At 36.5% G+C, this 23,819-nt stretch overlaps 1 protein-coding gene across 2 annotated transcripts in view; it reads left to right on the top strand.

Moving 5' to 3' along the window:
- Positions 1 to 23,819, top strand: part of LOC797620 (V-set domain-containing T-cell activation inhibitor 1) — a 101,899-nt gene that overhangs the window by 35,905 nt on the left and 42,175 nt on the right. For both annotated transcript variants that reach the window (XR_012388922.1, XM_021480896.3), the window contains exon 2: positions 20,783 to 21,130. Coding sequence is in view for 1 of the 2 variants with exons in the window: in XM_021480896.3 (XP_021336571.2) it covers positions 20,783 to 21,130 (348 nt within the window). In the remaining variant the exon portion in view is untranslated. The remainder of the gene's footprint in view (positions 1 to 20,782; positions 21,131 to 23,819) is intronic.

Here is a 23,819-nt window from a genome sequence, read left to right as displayed (position 1 = left end):
ATAAAAACAGCGCTATTCCCTTTCCTTTTCATTACAGGTGCCGTCGCCCCTCAATATGCAATCCTCAAAATAGTCATATAGTGGTGCGTGACTGTCAGCTGACGCGCTCCATAGCGATAAATAGACCCTGTTTCCCAAACGGATTCTGTACACGCTAGGGGTGTAACGATTTATCGTTGTACGATTTATTGTGATGCAAAAATGTCACAATATGCATCGTGGCGTTATGACGATTTGATTACGATATGACGTCCGTTTTCTCTTATTAGTTGAGCTGTTTGCACGTGAGCTACGGTCCACCTGCTGTCGCACGTGAGTTCAGATTGCAGCAGCAGTAATGTTAGTAATCCTCTCAAAATCAGACGTCTGGCAACATTTCAGTTGTACAGTCATTGCTTTAGACTCGTCTGCTTTTTAACACGCATACTGGGTCAAACATCCTAAGTTTTGAAGTCTTCACAGTGATTTACATACTTTGCACAGCGACAGGGATACCTACTAATGGTGTTGAAAGAGTCACATACTGTATTTATAAGGTACAATTCAGCCTAAAATATCATTCTGTCTTCATATAATGTTCCCGCCACAAAATCACACATGACGTGAGCTGTTACTACAGAGGGCGGACTTTGATAGAGGCGCGCGTATGGCAAGCCGTTTTAGCATTTAAACCTTTGTTCTGACTATCCATAAATATATTTAGAGATATCTCTAAATTATATTTTGACTAGTCATAATTATAATTCGACTATTCAGAATGACAATTAGAGATATCTGCAATTACAATTGTACTAGTACGAAATCAGATTGGAGATATCTGCAAATATATTATGACTAGTCATATTCCTCCATTGACTTCCATTGAAAAATATTTGCAGATATCTCTAAATGAGTTTTGACTAGTCACAATTGTAATTAGAGATATCTCTAAAAGAATTTAATTAAATATGAATTAAATACCTGGAAATGTGGATTTTTTTTTTTTGCACACACAAAAAACGCAAGTGACCAAGCAAAGCCTTAAGCTCTTACTGTTAAATTCAATTGAATAGAAAGCTTATTTTTTTGCATCTTTACTTAAATTGTTCCTTAATTTTGTCTCTGTCATTTCAATAATATTTTTAAGAAGTTTTTATATTGTTTTATTTTCCAGAGACAGGCCTGATTAATTTATTTTCTTAAAGAAGGTTCAGTTTAACAAGTTGAAACAAAAGAAATACATAAACAATAGTTTACTTGGTAAAATTTGCATTTCAGTTTAATTTTCAATTTTTATTGTGATACATATCCAATCGTGAACATTATATCGTGATACACAGTGTATCGTGAGCTGAGTGTATCGTTACACCCCAAGTACACGCGATTTGAAGCGGAGCGAAAGTCTGGGCTTTGGGTGCGTGTTTGAACAGACAGATACACATAACTAATAATAATAACATCTAAAGGAGACGATCATGGTGGAGTTTTTTTCTAACACAAATTATTTGGTCCTAAATGAGCATAAAATGTTAGGAAAGCAGGCGAATGCTTTCATTATAACGTTAGATGTGTGCATTTTTAAAGTGACACCTCTGTTATTTAATTTAATTAAACACAGAATGTGTCAGTTAAACAGTGGAGAAAATATTAATTAGATTTGATAACTTGATTCTATTTGTTTATTATAGCTATTAATTTTATTAGGGTAAACTGCTTGCTAATTTATTTGCTGCTAATGAGGTGGCTCGGGCATCTGTTTCAGATGCCTCCTAGATGCTACCCGACCTAGGGAGGTGTTTCAGGGATTTCCTACCGGGAGGAAGCCTCGGGGAAGACCCAGGACACGCTGGAGGGACTATGTCTCTCTGCTGGCCTGGGTATGCCTCAGGATCCCCTCGGAGGAGCTGGAGGAAGTGTCTGGGGAGAGGGAAGTCTGGGGTCCTCTCCTAAGATTGCTGCCCCGGTACCCGGCCCCGGAAAAGAAGTTGAAGATGAATGAGTGAATGAAATAATTCATGATAACAAGAAGATAACTTTTTTTGTAATGTTGACGTCATGAGAAAATAATGTTGTAATGTCGAGATCACAAGATATTTAGGTCATGATCATGAGTAAACAAGAGAGAAACAATATTTCAATGCATGGCCTCTTAGGACTTCCATATACTTCCAATTTAAATTACACGTTTTGTATGTCAAAGAAACTGAAAAAAACATTTCTCGTTATTATTGTTTATCTTATTAAGTTGATAAACATTAACCAAGCCATGCCCACACTGAATATTCTATAATTAAGCATATTATGACGCATTCAGGAAGAAAACCCATGCCCTGCTAATCTGTTTGGGGTGATTTTGTGCTTGGCACATGTGCAGATCTTTTTCATACCCAAACAGCAGAGAAGGAAGTTAAGCATTAAGACGGTAAGAAGGGAGTTTGATTTAAAAGAAGCCGCTTTACTAAATGGATGTAATAAAGCTGTTTACTGTACCTTCAGGAGTGGTAATTAGATCAGTAGTGATTTGCTTTAATGAATGGTGTCATGCTGTGCTGATGTGGCAACTGTGCACAAGGGAGGCTTTGAAGAGGCAGATCATGCAAACAAGAATCAGCTGAAAATGCAGTTTATATAAAATGCTTAAGCTTTTGCACATGCTGTTGAAATAATAGTCAAAGGGCATATGTGTGGATGGAAACACTTTTCAAGACATTCAGAGTTCAGAAATGGACTGGATAAATGCAGTGAAATATATGTATTTTACTACTACTACTAATAATAATAATGAGAAATATTTCTACAGATTATTTCAGATACAAAGCATTTATTTTAAATGGGAAGCATTACATCACAATATATGATACAATTATTTTAAAGTATAGTTCACATCAGAATTATTAGCCCTCCTGTTAAATATTAAACTCTTTTATGTTTTCCCCTACTTTCTGTTTAACGGAGAGAAGGTTTTTTGTTAGCACATTATACAAGATAATAGTTTTATTAACAGATTTATTTTATCTTTGCCATGATAACAAGACATAATATTTTACTAGATATTTTTCAGGATACTAGTATTCAGCTTAAAGTGACATTTAAAGGTTTAATTTGGTTAATTAGGCAAGTTAGGGTAATTAGGCAAGTCATTTCCCTAACTAATAATATAATATAATATATAGGCTAATAATATTAACCTTAAAATAAATGGTTTTAAAGTAATTAAAAACTGCGTTTATTCTAGCCGAAATTAAACTAATAAGACTTTCTTCAGAAGAAAAAGTATTATAGGAAATACTGTGAAAAATTCTTTAATTCATTAAATATTACAAATAATTGAAATATATACATATATATTGAGTACAGGAGGGGTAATAATTTTGCCCTCAACCGTACACTACCTGACAATAGTCTAGTAGCTTATCCAAGTTTTAGGAACAGCAAATAATAACTTGACTTCTAGTTGATCATTTGGTATCAGAAGTGGCTTATATGAAAGGCAAAGGCCTCTAGATTACTCTTATTTTACCAGAATATGATCATGCCTTGATTTTTCATGATTTAATTAGGACAGTAAGCGCTGACTTTGCTTAGACAAAAGTCTTGTCACTTAACAGAAATAATGTACAGTATAGAATAGGTTTGGGTGATGTCGACCAATTTGGCATCGTACGATGTGTAATGTGAAACATCGCGATGGACGATGACATCGTCATCATGTGAAAATCTGAAGAGCGGGGAGGGATCCGGGGATGAGAAGGGTGCGCGACTTATTTGAGGACCGGGAGGGAGACCTGCGATTTCCAGGAGATTACCACTTGTTTGCGGGCATTATGAGTCCCGCAAATGTATAGAGACTCCCGGAACTTTTGCTTTGTGGTTCATTGAAGAAGATGCCCAGAGGCGATATGAACGTGGAGCTGTTTATTGCTCTGGTGAACAATAATTATTTCTTCATCGCTGGAGCTGCTACTTGAACCATCCATAACAACAAGTGTGTCAACTTTGTCGAGAGGGGTCTGGCTACAGACTTGGTGCAGTGCAATCTAAGCTGCATCCAATGCTTTTTAATGCGCTCACCTAACCCTACCCGTCACAGTGATGTCACTCACTCCATTGAGTGCATTGTGTCTGACTTTGCATCGCTGAGTGATGCAATCTCAGCTTGCACCATAAAGGCTGCATCCAGATACTATTGACTTTGTCTTCTTCTGTGTTTAAAGCGGGTGTCAGAAACTTAAAGTTGTGTAGCGCCATCAAACGTCAAGGAGTGATTTTGCATACTCTTCTGCTCGGCACGGTGAAAATTGCTTGGGTTTGAATCCGGAAAAACGTCTTGAAAAACGCTGACGATAAACGCAAATGAAAAGCGTCCCTTTGTTTCAATCTTCAAGTGACATATTTACAATTTTTAAAAATCTGAACATTTAATTGAAACATTTAATTCATTCATTTTCTCTTCAGCTTAGTCCCTTTATTAATCTGGGGTCACCACAGCGGAATGAACCGCCAACTTATCCAGCATATTTTTTACGCAGCGGATGCCCTTTCAGCTGCATCCCATTACTAGGAAACACCCATACACACTACGGACAATTCAGCCTACCCAATACACCTATATTACATGTTTTTGGACTTGGATAGGAAACTCTTGCAAACACAGGGAGAACATGCAAACTCCACACAGAAATGTCAACTGACCCAGCCGGGGCTCCAACCAGCGACCTTGCTGTGAGGCGATTTTACAACTCAATCTGCCACAGTGATGCTATTATTATTATTATTATTATTATTATTATTATTATTAATATTATTATTATTATGTTTTGATTACTTTTTATTGAAATGGCCAAATTTTGACTGAAAAGTGAAGTCAGTGAGGGGTAAGTCTTCCAAACCACCCAAACCCCTCTTGGATACGGGCCTGCACATATGTTTTGCACAGTGTATCTCTCTAAGAATGTGTTTTGATGTTCGTCTAGACACCTTACTGGTGTTTAAATCACTGTATGAATGTGTTGCTGTTATCCAGTTTGACAATAGTTACTGGAATTATGAAAATGTTCCTTCCCAAATCTGAAGCGTGAAGCTCTTTCTATTCCACAAAAAGTGCTTTTTCTATAGTATAATACATGTCTTTCGATGTTTCATGTTCTTTGCACTGAGGTAAACACATCTGAATGACTCCTAAGAATAAAAGCTCTTAATTTTACATCTACGGGTTCAGGAAAAACCTCCATGGGACATTTCCATTGCACAAAGGTTTTTTGCTTTGAAAGCCTTGCTGTGGAAATGACCTTTAGTTACCACCCAGAACACCTTAGCAGACGAAATTTACATCTGGTACATCGTCTGGTGCTAAAAAGTGGAAATTGAAGTCAAGCCAAGTCTAACATTATATATAAGCACTGCTGTTTCCTTGACTTTAAAGGTGCTTTTACTGGAAGGCCTGTTTTAAAGACGGATCCCACCTGAGGTGTGTTTTTCAAAACCATCAATAGACAGACAGCCTAGCTGGCAATTTCCATTGTTGCAAACATAAATCTGTGTTTGGTTGGTTCCCAAATGAACATTTACAGACAGCATCGCAAACTTGTGTGGTTGAACCCTCTAGACCTGTAGTTTGAAGCAGTTGTTCCTGGCTGTGTGATATTCTGAGTTACCCCCTCCATGCCCTATTTATTTGAAACACTTTTAAAGGTTTTAAGATTAAAGTTGTCTTGCTCGTATTTTATGTAATTTGCTTCCAAAGTTATTTTTATTACACACTTCATAAAGTTTTTTTTTTCTTTTTTTTTCGTATATTTACGGTTGTGAATAGCGTTATGGGATGTTGATCTCTGCTCTGTCCACTTTTGATGTTGAAAAATCAACAATTTAAGTGGCTTTTTTAATATTTTTGTAGTTTGACATCGTATAATCAAGCAGACTCATTCTGATTACGTACCCCTATAGACATTTCTGGAGAGCGCCAAACACGTGCCAGGAGCAGGAACCAACCGACTGATCCTTTCCCCCACCCACTTCTCTAAACCCAGCTGACAGTGGCTGTTTCTCAATATGTGTTCTTCGGTGTTTGTTTGCTGAAATTTGTATTAAATTCTGTTTTATTTATATTGTGCAACGCATATTATAATGTTTTTATTCAGAATATATATTTTGAAAAGGGGAAAAACAATAAATGGTTTTATGAATGCTGTAATGTTTAAATAACTTTCCTTAAAAAATGTGTGTAGGTCATGTGACCATCAGGAAGAACGCAGCATCTCATTTCTCACAAGACCCGTTTTCTGTTCTTGCGGTCTCCCGAGTTCGTTCTTCCGAGGACACCTGGCAAGACCGGTCTCCACAAGAACGCAAGTGTAACCCTGGGAAAGTGACACTGACAACTTGAAGTTGGATCTAAATGCAGGTTTAATCAGTGGTCAGGCAAGCATTGGTCAATACAGCTGCAAACAGGTATATGGAGACAGTCCAGAATCGTAGTCGAATAACAGGCAACAGGTCAGAAGGCAGGCGGCAAACAAGGACAAAAGGATAAACTAGGCTAAGATCAAAACACGGAGAAACAAGACAAGGAAACCGCGTTCTAGTGTTACTATACAGATAACAGGACTCGGCAGTGTGAGTGAGTGTGCTGCTTATATGGTGTGTGCAATCAGTCTCTGACAATCCTCAGGTGGTGCGAGTAATCAGTCTAGATAAGGAAGCATGTGCGAGTGTGACCGGAGTGCATGTATGAAAATGTAGTCCAGAAATGGCTGATTTGTAGTCCATGGTTATTGTTAGTGAAATCCAGCGATCCTATGAAATCGCTGGTAATTATGACAGCAAGTCCGTTCTCTTTGTTCTTGGAATTGAGAAACAGCCAGTGTTTTGAAAAGCAATCCAGAAAAGAAAGGTCCTCTTTTACCACATTCTCACCCTGTTGATTACTTGTTTATTTAATTTTTTGGCTTTTGTTTTTGTCTTACCTGCTTTCTGGAACCATTCTTTGCCAGACCTGTCATCACGGTCAGCTCCTCTTCATGTCTCAAGTCCACCGACATACGTGATAAGCCACTGGACAAACTGGTAACAGAAAAAAAGCTGGTAAGCCTGAAAAGGGAACGGTGTCATACTGCGTTCATTTTAAAGACAATACCATACATTCCTCTGGCTACATAATTTGCGATCAGAAATGTATATAGTAGGATGTTTTCAGAATGAGCCTATGTTGACATCATTCATTTCCCAAATGATGCATCGTATGCCAGTTCATCAGCGAGTTACATCATTATTTTAAAACGCATCCACTAGGACCTGTATTTATCAAGCAGCCACAATTATGTTACACAAATACTACTTTCAGGCACTGCATAATATCATTGCTCCTACTGCAGCCATGGTACTGCAGCAAAGGAAAGATTCTAGACTCATCCGCCTAGAAAATAGCAACTTTTACCATTCCGTCAGTCTTCGCACATGATGTCACTACAAAAGACTCGAGCTTTAAATAGGAAAATGATCAAAATCCTTTTATTAAATAATTTTTGAACACGATGCTAATGGTCTAATTCGATTCAATGGTTCACGCTAAGCTAAAAGTGCTCCCAGGGATCAGCTGGATTCAAAAATGGTAAAACTCGAGTGTTAAAGTTAAGTTGTAAAATGAGCCTATTTTTTTAAAAAGTATCTGCTCTCTATTTTAAAAAAACTGACTACTCTTATTCATAAAGACCTCTGGAGCTGTCTTTTAATCATACAGACCTCTAGAGCTGTCTTAAGGAACTGGGGGCTAAGAGGGATTCTTAGCTTGATGAAATTTAATAACTTGCTTTTATACTAAGGTTTGGAAGTTCCAGCTCCAGGTCTTTATTTTATTTGATCTTGTGTGTGTATATGTATACATTTTTTTTTTTAAGCAAATTAAATACACCTGGACTAGATGTAATTTGGCCCTCTTGGAGTTTCTTTCATATCCCTGTTTATTTCATCTGTGTTATGGGAAGACTCTGTGAGCACAGGTGGATATGGTATACTTTATTTTCCCCTAAGGAGGGGGATTTTTGTGGACTCAGTGTAGTATTTCAGCGTAGTCTGATACAATAGAAAAGATTAAAAACAAGGTATCAAAAAAAGAAAGAAAAAAAAACAGGTGTCCAATTCAGTTCACTGAGGGCTGCGTGCCATATATTTTATTTTTCTGCTTTTATAGATACAGTTGAAGTCAGAATTATTAGCCCCCTTTTGATTTTTTTTTCTTTTTTTTAAATATTTTCCAAATGATTTTTAACAGAGCAATGAAATTTGAATGAATGAAATATTTTTTTCTTTTGGAGAAAGTCTTATTTGTTTTATTTCGGCTAGAATAAAAGCAGTTATTAATTCTTTAAAAAACATTTTTGGGACAAAATTATTAGCCCCTTTAAGCTAATTTTTTCCCGATAATCTACAGAACAAACCATCAATATACAATAACTGGCCTAATTACCCTAACCTACCTAGTTCACCTTATTAACCTAGTTAAGCCTTTTAATGTCACTTTAAGCTGTATAGAAGTGTCTTGAAAAATATCTAGTAAAATATTATTTACTGTCATCATGGCAAAGATAAAATAAATCAGTTATTAGAAATAAGTTTTTAAAACTTTTATGCTTAGAAATGTGCTGAAACAATCTTCCCAGAACACAACAGAAATTGGGGGAAAAAATGAACGGGCGCTAATAATTCAGGGGGGCTAATTATTCTGACTTCAACTGTATATATATGTGTGTGTATATATATATATATATATATATATATATATATATATATATATATATATATATATATATATATATATATAATTTGGAAAAAAATCTATAATTTTACAAATGCTTCAGATGATTTTGTCAATTGCAAGCATATAAGCATACAATAGAGCAAAGCAAAGATAAATTAAATAAATAGTGCTTTATATTTTTCCAGAGAGTCGGAGAGGGGTCTGGATAGATACAGACCCTGTGCAGTTGCAACCTGCATGCAATGCTTTTTAATGCTCACAACTAACCCTACCCCTAACAGTGACGTTTTGAGTGCATTGTGTCTGACATTGCATCTCTGAGAAATTCAGTCTCAGCTTGCAAATTCAAGTCTGCATCCAGATACTATTGGAGAGTCAGATTGTATTCAGGTTCAGAATTATTAATCAATTGTTAAAAAAGCACTATCTTCATTGTATAAAAAAAAAAAAAATCAGTAAAATTATTTTCTATTAAAGTCACAAATGTTTTCGTGCAACATTTAGTCTGGAAATTCAGGCTGCATGATATTGGAAAAATCTCGGACATCGCGATATTTTATTTTTCTGCGAGATAGATACATTTGAAATCACAATTATTACCCCCCCCTTTGAATTTTTTTTTTCTTTTTAAAATATTTTCCAAATGATGTTTAACAGAGCAAGGACATTTTCACAGTATTACTGATAATATTTTTTCTTCTGGAAAAAGTCTTATTTGTTTTATTTTGGCTAGAATAAAAGCAGCTTTTATTTTATTAGGAAGCATTTTAAGGTCAAACCTATTAGCCCCTTTAAGCTATAGATTTTTCAGATAGTCTACAGAACAAACCATCGTTATACAATAATTTGCCTAACTGCCCTAACCTGCCTAGTTAACCCAGTTAAGTCATTAAATATCTCTTTAAGCTGTATAGAAGTGTCTTAAAAAATATCTAGTCAAATATTATTTACTGTCATCATGGCAAAGATAAAATAAATCAGTTATTATAAAGGAGTTATTAAAACTATTATGTTTAGAAATGTGTTGAAAAAATCTGCTCTCCGTTAAACAGAAATAATTTTTAATAATTCTGACTTGAACTGTATATATTTTGCAATACGTGAAGTTTTATAAACAAGTTTTGAGAGGAGCATGTGACGTGATTGAATTATTGCTGATTATGCATGATGGGCAAGCTGCAATCAATCAAACTGATTCAATCTTACAATAAATAGGCTGATTTCACCTTACTTCCCTTTCTTTGTTTTGGAAGAATCCCCCCTTTTACCCCATCTCCTCCTTTTTCTCGCTTTATCAGGGGGAGCTCTTAAGACCTACCTGATCTTGGACCCCCATATATGCTCATTGACCAGGCTGTAGCCCTGGGCCCAATTATCTCCGAGCTCAGGGTTCTCTCCTGGGACAGCATTCCAAACCTGCTATTATTATCAAGCAATATCTAAGTGTGAACTCTTGAAACTGTAGCTATAGTTATAATGTACTGTGCATCCGAAGACATGCACTAGGTGAATCAGGGTCAACAAAATTGGCCATAGTGGATGAGTGTGTGTGTGAATGTGAGGGAGTATGGGTGTTTCCCAGTACTGGGTTTCAACTATAAGGGCATCTGCTGCATAAAACATATACCAGGATAGTTGGCGGTTTATTCAACTGTGGCAAACCCCTGATATATAAGAGACTGAGCTAAAGAAGATGGAATGAATAATGTACTGTGGGTAAAATGGTTTAAATTAGCTTGACATGCTCGAAGGGTCACAGGCCTTAAAAACACATGTGAATAAAATCTCTCCCACTAAGGTTAAACTTTGCAATAACCCAACAATATTTTGAAATGCAGTGTCTGCTCAAATATAATCCCAATTCGTCATTGTGGCAGATTCTGCAATGTGCGCTCACACATTGCGAAATTGATGCTGAAACAATATATTGTGCAGCCCAACTTCAGAATAGGAGTGCCCCTATATTGCTTTTTAATGACAGTATTATATTACATATTGTATATACAGCACTATCCAAAGCTTCGGTTCAGAATTACATTAGTTGTTTTAGTGATGGCAAATTGGTATAATGCTTATATATACAGAATACATGTGTATACAGTAGTCAACATTTGAAGTGCATCAAAAAAAGCCATGACAAAAATGGGTGTTGCTTAATTTTTGGACAATGAGAGGTTTGAAGAGAAGTTTTGATATACATACATATACAAATACATATAATTGTATTTATACAACTAGTCTGAAATTGTTTTGGTCTGTTTAAGAGTTGGAGAGAGATAAAGAATGAGTGATTCAGTGAAACATGCTGGAGTGTCATGATTTGGGTTTTGTTTCTGGCAGTGCTGTTGGCAATATTGTCTGCAAAGACATGTTTTAATCCATTATGCATCCCTTTCTATGAAGCAACATCTGTATTGGTTTTAATTTTCAGTATGATAATGATCCCAAACACACTACTAATGCAATCCATTTATATTTGAGGTGAAGCTGATAAACCTTGACAATCATGAAATGGCCTCCACTAAGTACAGACCTGAATATTTCAGAGGCACTGAGAAAACGAACAAACTATTCTGAATATGTCTTGCTCTATTAAACATCAATTGGGATTAGGTTGAAAGACAAAATTCACAGGATGACTACTGTAGTCAACGTTTGAAGTGGATTTTTTTTTTTTTTACAAATCCCTAAGATAAGCATTGGGGTTACGCAATAGTATTAGGACAACTTTGATGAGAGGTTTTGATATACATGCATATATAAATACATACAATTATCTAACATTTTTATTAAAATACCGGCCTGTTTGTTTAAGACCCGTGAAAGAGTTGGAGAGACAAAAAGAATGAGCGTTTTAGTGAAGCATGCTGGAGTGTGTTTGTCCTGGGTTTATTTCCCTTAGTGCTGTTGGCAATATTGTCTGCAAAGACATGTTTTAATCCATTATGCATCCCTTTCTATGAAGCACCATTTGTAATGGTTTTAATTTTCAGTATGATAATGATCCCAAACACACTACTAATGCAATCCATTTATATTTGAGGTGAAGCTGATAAACCTTGACAATCGTGAAATGGCCTCCACTAAGTACAGACCTGAATATTACAGAGGCACTGAGAAAACGAACAAACTATTCTGAATATGTCTTGCTCTATTAAACATCAATTGGGATTAAGTTGAAAAAGACAAAATTCACAGGATGACTATACTGTAGTCAACATTTGAAGTGGATCCAAAAACTTTTTTTTAACAAATCCTTAAGATAAGAATGGGGGTTACGCAATAGTTTTAGGACAACTTTGATGAGAGGTTTTGATATACATGCATATAAATACATACAATTATCTAACATTTTTATTAAAATACCGGCCTGTTTGTTTAAGACCCGTGAAAGAGTTGGAGAGACAAAAAGAATGAGCGTTTTAGTGAAACATGCTGGAGTGTGTTTGTCCTGGGTTTATTTCCCTTAGTGCTGTTGGCAATATTGTCTGCAAAGACATGTTTTAATCCATTATGCATCCCTTTCTATGAAGCAACATCTGTATTGGTTTTAATTTTCAGTATGATAATGATCCCAAACACACTACTAATGCAATCCATTTATATTTGAGGTGAAGCTGATAAACCTTGACAATCATGAAATGGCCTCCACTAAGTACAGACCTGAATATTACAGAGGCACTGAGACAAAGAACAAACTATTCTGAATATGTCTTGCTCTATTAAACATCAATTGGGATTAATTTGAAAAAGACAAAATTCACAGGATGACTATACTGTAGACAACATTTGAAGTGGATTTGTTTTTACAAATCCTTAAGATAAGCATTGGGTTACGCAATAGTTTTAGGACAACTTTGATGAGAGGTTTTGATATACATGCATATCTAAATACATACAATTATCTAACATTTTTATTAAAATACCGGCCTGTTTGTATAAGACCCGTGAAAGAGTTGGAGAGACAAAAAGAATGAGCATTTCAGTGAAACATGCTGGAGTGTGTTTGTCCTGGGTTTATTTTCCTTAGTGCTGTTGGCAATATTGTCTGCAAAGACATGTTTTAATCCATTATGCGTCCCTTTCTATGAAGCAACATCGGTATTGGTTTTAATTTTCAGTATGATAATGATCCCAAACACACTACTAATGCAATCCATTTATATTTGAGGTGAAGCTGATAAACCTTGACAATCATGAAATGGCCTCCACTAAGTACAGACCTGAATATTACAGAGGCACTGAGACAAAGAACAAACTATTCTGAATATGTCTTGCTCTACTGAACATCAATTGGGATTAAGTTGAAAGACAAAATTCACAGGATGACTATACTGTAGTCAACATTTGAAGTGGATCCAAAAACTTTTTTTAACAAATCCTTAAGATAAGAATGGGGGTTGCGCAATAGTTTTAGGACAACTTTGATGAGAGGTTTTGATATACATGCATATAAATACATACAATTATCTAACATTTTTATTAAAATACCGGCCTGTTTGTTTAAGACCTGTGAAAGAGTTGGAGAGACAAAAAGAATGAGCGTTTTAGTGAAACATGCTGGAGTGTGTTTGTCCTGGGTTTATTTCCCTTAGTGCTGTTGGCAATATTGTCTGCAAAGACATGTTTTAATCCATTATGCCATCCTTTCTATGAAGCACCATTTGTAATGGTTTTTTTTTTTCAGTATAAAAGTTTTCCCAAACACACTACTAATGCAATCAAATCATATGTGGGGGAAGAAAATAGCTGATGACACATTTTTTGCCAGTGCTCTTGGCAATATTCTCTGCAAAGACATGTTATAAGACATCTGTTATGCCATCCTTTCTATTAAGAAGCATTTATAATGGTTTTATTTTTCAGTATGATAATGCTCCAAACAGGGCCGGAGTGGGACTCCTTTTTAGCTCTGGAGTTTCAAGCCTTAGACCGGCCCACCTTAGTCGACGACTGACAATATTAAAATAACGTCATTTCCAATTCAGTTTCAAATGACACTAACATGTCTTTTTCAAGGACACAGCTGCTTTAGAACTACAAATGTTTTTCATAAATATGGGAACATTAATTCTTTATAGATATCCAGTCCTTTGTAACAGTCGTCTCACACACACACAAAAAAAATATGTATCCCTACATAAGTAACCCAAACAGTATTTTATGTCTTAACACTGAAAAAAAAACATATTTTATTTTATCAATTTTTGATCATCATTAACCTGCGGGCTGCATTTAGCTCACAGGGCTGCCAGAAAATAAATAAAAAGAGCGGAGCTGCAGCAAAATAATGAATAAAAAGAGTAAGGTTATGGTCAAATGAACAAATAAATTAATAAAGTGCAACTGCTGAGAGTGCAAGCAGCTAGGGACATCGGCCCTCACGGCCAAAAAACAGACCGGCCCAATTTAACGGATTAGCCAATCCGGGCCTGGCTCCAAAACCCACTGCTAATGCAATTAAATCATATTTGTTGGAGGGGGGATAGAAGATAAAACAACAGCAGTCATGAAATGGCCTCCACAAAGTCCAGACCTGAATATTATAGAGGCACTGAGACAAAAAAACTAAATACTGTGAATTATTCCTGGGTCTATTAAACATCAGTTAATAGCAATTTGAAAACGACCAAATTCACGGGAGGTCTTCAACTGTACATGTATATACTGTAGTCAACATTTGAAGTGGATCAAAAAAGTTTTTAAAAATATTAAATATTCCCAAGACAAGAATGAGAGTTGGACAACAAGAAGTTTTGATATATAAACACATATATAAATATATATAATTTTCTGTTATTTTCTTTATTACAATACAAGCAGTTGAGATTTGTTTTGATCTGTCTGTTTAAGAATTGGCGAGAAATAAAGAATGAGCGTTTCAGTGAAACATGCTGGAGTGTGCTTGTCCTGGTTTGGGCTTCATTTTTGCCAGTGCTTCAGGCAATATTGTCTGCAAAGACATGTTTTAATCTGTTATGTCATCCTTTCTATGAAGCACAATTTGTAATGGTTTTATTTTTTAGTATGATACTGATCAAAAACACACTGCTAATGCAATTAAATCATATTTGTTGGAGGGGGGATAGAAGATAAAACAACAGCAGTCTTGAAATGGCCTCCACAAAGTCCAGACCTGAATATTCTAATATAAAAATAATATATTTAAATATTCAAGAACAACCATAGACAGTGCTTAGAAAAGCCTGATATTTATGTTTCTGCAAAATATAGGACAGTCTCAACAAATCTATTCAGGTGTGTTGATGCCAAGGAAGGTTGCATCAAATACTGGCTTATAAAACAACCAGAAACACACACACACACATACATCGTGTAATTAGTAAAAAAATTATGACTTGTAATTTTGTCTTTGAATAAACTTTAATTTCGTTTTCATTCAGTTAAATACCAATAACATTTCTTCCAAATTCACAATTTGAATGTGCTCATTTAGAGCTTTTTATTGGCGTAAAACCAATGTTTTGACATTAGATGTTCAATCACAACAAATTAAAGAGAGGGGTCTGGCTGCAGATCTGGTGCAGTGCAATCTGAGCTGCATCCAATCCTTTTTAATGGGCTCACCTAACCCTACCCGTCACAGTGATGTCACTAGCTCCATTTGAGTGCATTGTGTCTGACATTGCATCGCTGAGTGATGCAGTCTCAGCTTTCATCATAAAGGCTGCATCCAGATACTATTGAAATTAAAACATTTGTTATTTTAATCAATTGTCATTTTCTAGTGGAAAAAAGGCTCTAATTATCAAAAGTTTATTGAAATCGGAAAGACATTTTTATCACACCTTTATAGATATTATAACATTCTGCTCATACTATACCTAATAAATCTAGTAAATCCAGAGAAATTGAGAGATCTAAAATGTTTTTTTTATTCACCTATAACACAGGTGTCAAACTCAGTTCCTGGAGGGCCGCAGCTCTGCACACTTTAGTTTCCACTTTAATCAACACACCTGATCAAACTAATCGAGTCCTTTAGGCTAGTTTGAAACCTACAGGTTAAGCCTGATTTATACTTCTGCGTCAAGTGACCGGCGTAACCCACGGCGCATGCAACGCGCGTGGCTGTGCATTTATACTTCTGGGCGCTGTCTCTGTTGGTCTGCATTAACACTTCCGAAACGCTAGTTGGCAGTGAGGTGTAAATGTTCCTCTGTGTCGAGTTTCTTCTCTGCTTTTTTGCTTTTCCTGAACACTTCCCGGATGTACAAGTAGCTCAAACTCGCTCATTTTGAGGCAGGAACCGGCGGACGTGCAACAACTTTAACTATGAGGTAAACACAAAACAAAACTTTCCATCCGGAGCTCCTTCACGGTACTCCACACTTGTAAACAATCGCTCGCGCCATTCGCACGGCTCTCGGTCCTGCCCCGACTCGTCAGCGCTACCAAGCCGACCAATCACAGAGCTTGCGCTACGCGTTGTTGCAACGTGTAGTTAAATTTTTTGAGAGGTGCACGTCAGTGACGGCGATGACCACGGCGAAGGGCTATGCGTCAGCGCCGTAGCATATGCCGGCGTTTGACACAGAAGTATAAATCAGCCTTAAGTGTGTTGATCAACAAAGGCTTATTCTGAAAACGTACCCCTATGTACATTTCTGGAGATCGCCAATTATGTAGCCAGAAGTACATATGGCTGCATTTCGTCTTTAAAACAAACGATTCGGGGCGGTATGACGCCGTTCCTTTTCACACTTACCAGCTGACCACTTACCTTCATATGGATGACTTTCCTGCTCTTACCAGTTTGTCTGGTAGCTCATCATATATGTCAGCTGACTTCAATCGCTGTTTCGTCTGTGCTTTTGTTGAGTTTAGAGAAGGAGGAGGGTGGGTCAGTTGATCGCTCAGTCAGTCAGTCATTCAGTCAGTCGACAGCAGCCTCTGGTGGATTCAAGAGAACAGCAGATGAGAATGGCACTCGCAAGAAAAATTTGAAATCTGAAAAAGCATACACAACAGCGACCTCTGCTGGTCAAACAAAAAATGCAAATAAATGTAGCTCCTAAGACGTATTTGGCGATCTTCAGAAGTGTGCATAGCGATTTGTTTTTAAAATGAGCCTGTGTTAGTGTTGAAGCAGGGTTAAAATTAAAACGTGCAGGGCTGCCACCCTCCAGGAACTGAGTTTGACACCCCTGTTCTACAAGTTATATTATTGACCAGGGATCATCAAACTTATTCCTGGAGGTCTGGTGTCCTGCAGATTTTAGCTCCAACCCTAATCAAACACACCTGAACAGGCTAATCAAGGCCTTAGGTATACTTGAAACACCCAAGCAGGTGTGTTGAGGCACGTTGGAGCTAAACCCTGCAGGTTTTACTTCTATACAACTGTTTCTTCTATATTTCATCTGAGAATTTTTATTTTATTCTATGTTAATCATTTTATGCAAATAAATATTTGATTAAATAAATAAAAATCCTAATGATAACGTTTTAATGTGAAATTCTGAATGATTATTTTATTCTAAACATTTATTATTACTATAAATTAATATAGAATTCCTGTTTCTGTACATCTAATTCATTCATCACAAATAACAGCAACTTTTGTGGAAATCTTTTAAGGAATTGTGTGTAAAACGAATCAGTCTTTCTCTCTCTTTCTCTCTTTTTCTCTCTCTCTCTCTCTCTCTCTCTCTGTTGTTTTTGAGCTGGTGGTTTGTGAAGTCATGCAGAAGTAAGAAGGTTTAAAGCAGGCCTCATTATCAGAGCTCAGTCAACTGTTCATTCTACTTATAAAACCCAGCTACAGACTATTATGTTGACTTTCACTTTCGTTTTGTGTCTGTGTTTAGCCTTCAGGTTAAAGCTTAAAAGCTTTTCTGGTATTTAACACGTGCTGGCAGAATCAGGCAGGCAGAGATTTTGGAGACCTGCACACATTGCGTATCTTTTGTCCAAAATCTTTGCGTGATTGAAAAGCCTGCGCAACACGTGTTACACAATCTCAGAGAAAGTCAATCTTCCTGAAAAGACAGATAAATAGTGTAGGGGATGTCAAAACATCAGAGACTTGACGATACATGATCGCAACAATGGTCATGCTATCTTTAGATGTTGTTGGTAGTAATAATAATAATAATAACTCATTCATTCGGCTTAGCCCCTTTATTAATCTGAGGTCATGAGAGCGGAGTGAACCACCAACTTAGCCAGCATGTTTTTACGCAGCAGATGCCCTTCCCATCTCTGCAAAACATCCATCCACACACACACTCATTCACACACACACTCATACACTACGGAAAATTTTGCCTAATTCACCTGTACAGCACATCTTTGGACTGTGGGGGAAACCGGAGCACCCGGAGGAAACCCACGTGAACGCAGGGAGAACATGCAAACTCCACATAGAAACGCAGAGGATCGAACCAGCAACCTTCTTGCTGTGAGGCGACAGCACTACTTACTGCACCACTGCATCGCCTTTATATTAATAATAATAATAATAATAATAATATAGATACATTTCTACAAGGTTGTTATGGTTAGCTCACTTCAAGAATGAAAACTTCTCGGTGATTTACTCACCCCTTTTCATTCATTATGTTCAATATTTTCTTTTTTTAGTCAAAAAGAAATGATGTTTTTTAGGAAGATATCAAGGATTTTTTTTTATATAGTGGACTCCCATGATGCTCAGTGGGTTGACCTTCCAAGCTGCAGTTTTAAAAGGTTTTATTTATGGAAACAATGTGTTATTTCTTTAAATTATGAAACAATAATTAACTTTTTTTTCTGTATATAGATATATAGGACCCTTACACAAAAAAATAACTCTTTTGTATTTTTATTTAGCTTAAACTCAAAGGTCTGATGATATCATGTTTGTCTATTTTGTGTCGTACATTTCGAAGTCTCTTAGTTTTATTGGAAGTTATCCTAAATGTATATTTCATGATATTCTTATTTTAAGACGGGATATTGCTCACTGAGCAAAGCAACAAACTGCATTTTTGCTGATTAAGCTGCCAACACACGAAGCATGCGCTCGAAAAAATAACTCATTGGATGAACTCAATTTAATTGAGGGCAGGATTTCCATCCAATAAATTTGTTTAGCACCAACTAAATAAAAACATTTACACAATTACATGCAATTGAGTTGGTTCAACAAGATTTTATCTAATAAAAGTTTAAACACATTTGTATTTTTATTTAACTTAAACGCAAAGGTCTGATTATATCATGCATGCAGTAGTGGAAAGGGTAAGGCAAGGCAAGGCAAGGCAAGTTTATTTATATAGCACATTTCATACACAGTGGCAATTCAAAGTGCTTTACATAAACAGGAATAAAAAAGACAAGTTTAGGAACATAAAATGCAGACAATAAAAATTATTAAAAACAGATAAAAACAAATTAAAATGAGTTAAAATAGGTTATAAAAGAATGAAAAAGAAAACGAAAAACATAATAGTGCGATCTGTCGGACGCAGCACAGTGCTCATTCAGTAAAGGCACAGCTAAACAGATGTGTTTTCAGTCTTGATTTGAATGTGCCTAATGTTGGAGCACATCTGATCATTTCTGGAAGCTGATTCCAGCAGTGAGGAGCATAGTGGCTGAAGGCAGATTCACCCTGCTTTGACTGAACTCTTGGAACTTCTAGTTTATATGATCCTAAAGATCTGAGTGATCTCTGAAAAATCTGAAAAATACTGGTACTGGTACTGAAAAATCATACTCAAAAGTGCCTTTACTTGTCTAAAAATGTAGTGCAAGTAGAATAAAAGTATCTGTTAAATCGTACTCAAAGTATGAGTAAAAATAACCCTTTCAAAAGTATTCAAGAGTAATGAGTGTTACACTGTAAAAAGCTGATGTGTTTACATGTTATCTGTGAATGTGTGTAAACGTAACATTATGTAGTGCATTTAGTTATTGCCCAGCAGACACACAACGTCATATACACAAGATGTAATATTAGGTTCGATTTAGGTAGTGATGTCAGGTGACCAAAGTTCAGCCGAGCAGAGGAAATCGATGCGCAAGCAAAGAGATTCACATTCTCATAGGCTATTTCATAAATGCCATCTCAATTTCTAATACTGCGCTCATGACATTTGTCATTGAAATAACGCCACAGGTAATTGGTAGATCTGTGCAAAAAAGGCCTGCCGCCACAGCTGGGAAAAATCCTAGAGGAAATCTCTTTGCGTGCTGTCACTTGATGAACGAATAACTCAAAAACCCGAAGACTCAAAAGGTGAACTAATCATTGGGTGTTTCCTCTTTGCATTGGTTAAGCTTATATGGGACTGTCAGTGTTGGGTAAACAAACTACTTAAATTCGAAGACATGCTAGAAGACGTGAGCTGAGCTAATCATAGACAAAACACCAAGTAAACAATGAAGGATTATTTTCTCTTTCTTTGAATAATAGCATTGCATTGTATAGTAGCATTCTAGTTGTGATTTATTTGTAGTGTGTTCAACGTTTATAATGTTTATAATGTGTATAATGTTATTTTGGCATATTGAACTAAATGAATGAAATGAGGCGAGGCAGTGGCGCAGTAGGTAGTGCTGTCGTCTCATAGCAAGAAGGTCGCTGGTTCAAACCTCGGCTCAGTTGGCGTTTCTGTGTGGAGTTTGCATGTTCTCCCTGCCTTCGCGTGGGTTTCCTCCGGGTGCTCTGGTTTCCCCCACAGTCCAAAGACATGCGGTACAGGTGAATTGGGTAGGCTAAATTGTCTGTAGTGTATGAGTGTGTGTGTGTGTGAATGTTTCCCAGAGATGGGTTGCGGCAGGAAGGGCATCCGCTGCGTAAAAACTAATAAGTTGGCGGTTCATTCCGCTGTGGCGACCCCGAATTAATAAAGGGACTAAGCTGACAAGAAAATGAATGAATGAATGAAATGACTCAAAAAAAGATTCGTTCTCATCTTGATGAACGCGACTCAAAGGTCTGAGCCAGTGAAATGATCCAAAATTCCCATCACTAGTTAAAAGACAAACATGCACTTCCTGCAATCATCCTGTCTAAATGTACTCTTTCTTCTTTTCCAGACCTGTTTTCCGTCAATGTGCCTTCTTATCCTGTACTCGCTGTGCGTGGAGCGACGGCATTGCTTTCATGCTTTTTTGAGTCGGACTCGAACCCCTCGAGTCTGGTGATCACGTGGCAGCGGGTGGAAGACATGCGTGTCGTTCACAGCTACTACCACCAGAAGGACCAGCTGAAGAGACAGAGTGCTGATTATTTCAATCGCACACACTTAAATTACAACGAAACTGCTAAAGGAAACGCATCTCTGAGTATAGCAAGTTTTGGACTGAAGGATGCTGGGATATACGAGTGCGTAGTGAGCAACACCAAAGGAACTGACAAAGGAACTTTACAACTCATTTACGCAGGTACGCCAAAATGCTGTATTATTTTTTTATTTTATGACTTATTGAATTGTTGTTGTAGGGCTTCACTCTATCAGCCTAACGACAGAATTAGACGAATGGTCGAAGGCTATATGCTTAGCCTTTTGTAGCACTTCTGTGAGGTATTCTTTAACCTTTATTTATATTCATTTCCAGTTCTGAATTCAATCTCAGTCCAATTTTAGGTGACCATCAAATTTATAATGTATGTCTAATTATAAGTATGGATCACATTTATAATTTATTAACTTATTTAAAGCATGGGTCTCAAACTGACGTCAAAAATATAATGAGATTCTGCCTGCCAAAACATGTATTTTTGATTCACTATTATTGCAGTCGCATATAGCCGCTTTTTTGACCCCCCTACTGGACATTTAAAGCACTGTACCTAACTGTGAGTTAAAAAAAACTTAAAACTATGCCTGAGGCCCCGTTTACACTAATGCGTTTTAGTTTGAAAACGCATAAGTTTTGCTACGGTTACGCCATCCGTCCACACTACGCCGGAGTTCTCGAGCGCCGAAAACGGAGCGTTTCGAAAACGCTGGAGAGGCCGTTTTCATTCTGAAACGCTGCTGCTCCGTCTCAGTGTGGATGAGCAAAAACGGAGACATCTGAAAACGGAGGCGGGGCTGCAGACATTCACCTCTCTGATTGGGGCTTTTCCTGAATATTAAGTAGCCCACACACAGTTCAGTCCTGCATTCTCTCCTTGTAAATTCAGACTTCACAAGTTTGATCAAGGCTGCAGTTGCTTCTTCTCAGTTTGATATGGACAACAGACTATACCGAGGACACGGGTAAATCTTCAAAGGGAACAGTGTACTTTATAACTTCATTCACATCACTCTAGCTACGTTGTTTCACTTTCTCAACAATAAAATGTAAACATGATTTAAGGAACTGCCTATTTTCATTTTAATATTAGCAACTTAGACAGCAGAAATGTTGAGGCGTCGTGCTGCATAATATGAGCGTCATCTTCACTGTGTGGATATTTATAACAAAACGGAGCCGATAACAACTGCCTCCTTTCAATTTCAGTGAAAATATGAAACATACCCTCTCTTTTGCTGATTATCAGTTTTAATAATGGATAATGGCCATTATAAAAGTATAACATACAATAAGTTTATACATTTATAGGAAATAAAGGCAAGCGATCAGTCAATATACAGAATAGGCTACGTGCTTACATTAATCATTAACTTATCTTTGCGCTCAGCCAAAACACGTTACCTGAGAACAAGTAATAGATTCCAATGACCAAAGTCAGGGAATATGTCGTTAGATAAAGACAACAAGATGAATGAAATATCCCGTTTAATAAATATAGTGAGGTTAGATCCAGCGGGAGATGCTTGATGAGAAGTCCGACTAGCAGAGCTCTCATCTGGGTAGATGGGCTGCAGCGCTTGCCCGAGAGTGTCTGTGTGGTCACGTGATGTGCGTTTTCAGCGTTTTGGTGTGGACGGAGAGCAGTTCAGAAACCCTGGGTAAAACGCGAGTGTGGACGCGGATCGTTTTCATTCTAAAACGCCGTTTTAAAACTAAAACGCACTAGTGTAAATGGGGCCTTAGTGTTTGGCAAGTGTAAATATTCCATAATGTTACAATGTAATAATATCTAGTGGTTGTTTATTATTTGGATATGTTTGTAAAAATGTATTTAAATATTTTAAACAAGTGTTTTAATAAGATTTATAACAATAAATATTGACAATCTGTTATACAAGGCATTTCCTTGTTTTGTCACTTGTTTCGGAGTGATATTTCTAAATGATTTTAAATCAAGTGTAAAGTAAATTATTATTCTTTGTCCTTGTTTGTAATTAGGGGTATTTTCATTAAATCATTTATAGTGAATAGCTAAGTTTAAAATTATTTCTGTCATAACATTCAGGTCAAGATTTTATGTTTCAAGTTTAGGTTGATTGAACTTAAAAAATTTATGGAAACTCGCTGCCCTAAAAAAGCTAATTTCGTCTTGTTGAAAAAACAATACTTTTTAGGTTTATTGTACCTAAGATTTCTATAGTGTTGTACTAAAAACCTTTATTTCAGTCAACTAAATATTTAATTAAATGCATTTGAAAACTGAAATACAATAAACTTAAAATGTATTGTTTTTTCAACAAGACGAAATTAGCTTTTTTAGGGCAGCGAGTTTCCATAAATTTTTTAAGTTCAATCAACCTGTCCGGGCTTACAGTGTATGTGTTTGGGTTACTTTCGGTTTCTCTCAGTCAAAAGTAACGCACATGCAGATTATTTCAGGGGCTGATTTAAATGTTGAAATATATGTATGTAAGTAAGCTTTTTTTTTTTGCTGTAGAATGGCCGAGCCAATCATCTGACTTGAATCCAATAGAAAATACTAATTAGAGATCAGATTTGATAGACGAGACCCACAGAACTATCAAGACTTTTATACTCTGTTTAAGTCTATGAATAAATTCACACCTGAGCACTTCATATGACTTCATTCTCCCCATGAAAGGCGTTTCTAGGCTGTCATCGCCAGAAAAGCCTTTTATATATTAAATATATATATATTAAAATTGATCTATTAGAGTATTAAATACACTTCAGTGGTTCAGCACTTTGTCTGTGTGTCATTTCATTGTTATTACACAGAACTCATTTTTCATGTGTGTGTTTTTTGGGT

The sequence above is a fragment of the Danio rerio genome, chromosome 13 (genome assembly GCF_049306965.1).
Source record: "Danio rerio strain Tuebingen ecotype United States chromosome 13, GRCz12tu, whole genome shotgun sequence".
Taxonomy (NCBI): Eukaryota; Metazoa; Chordata; class Actinopteri; order Cypriniformes; family Danionidae; genus Danio; species Danio rerio.
Note: the sequence above shows the minus strand (reverse complement) of the source record. Positions and strands in the feature narration are given on the sequence as shown.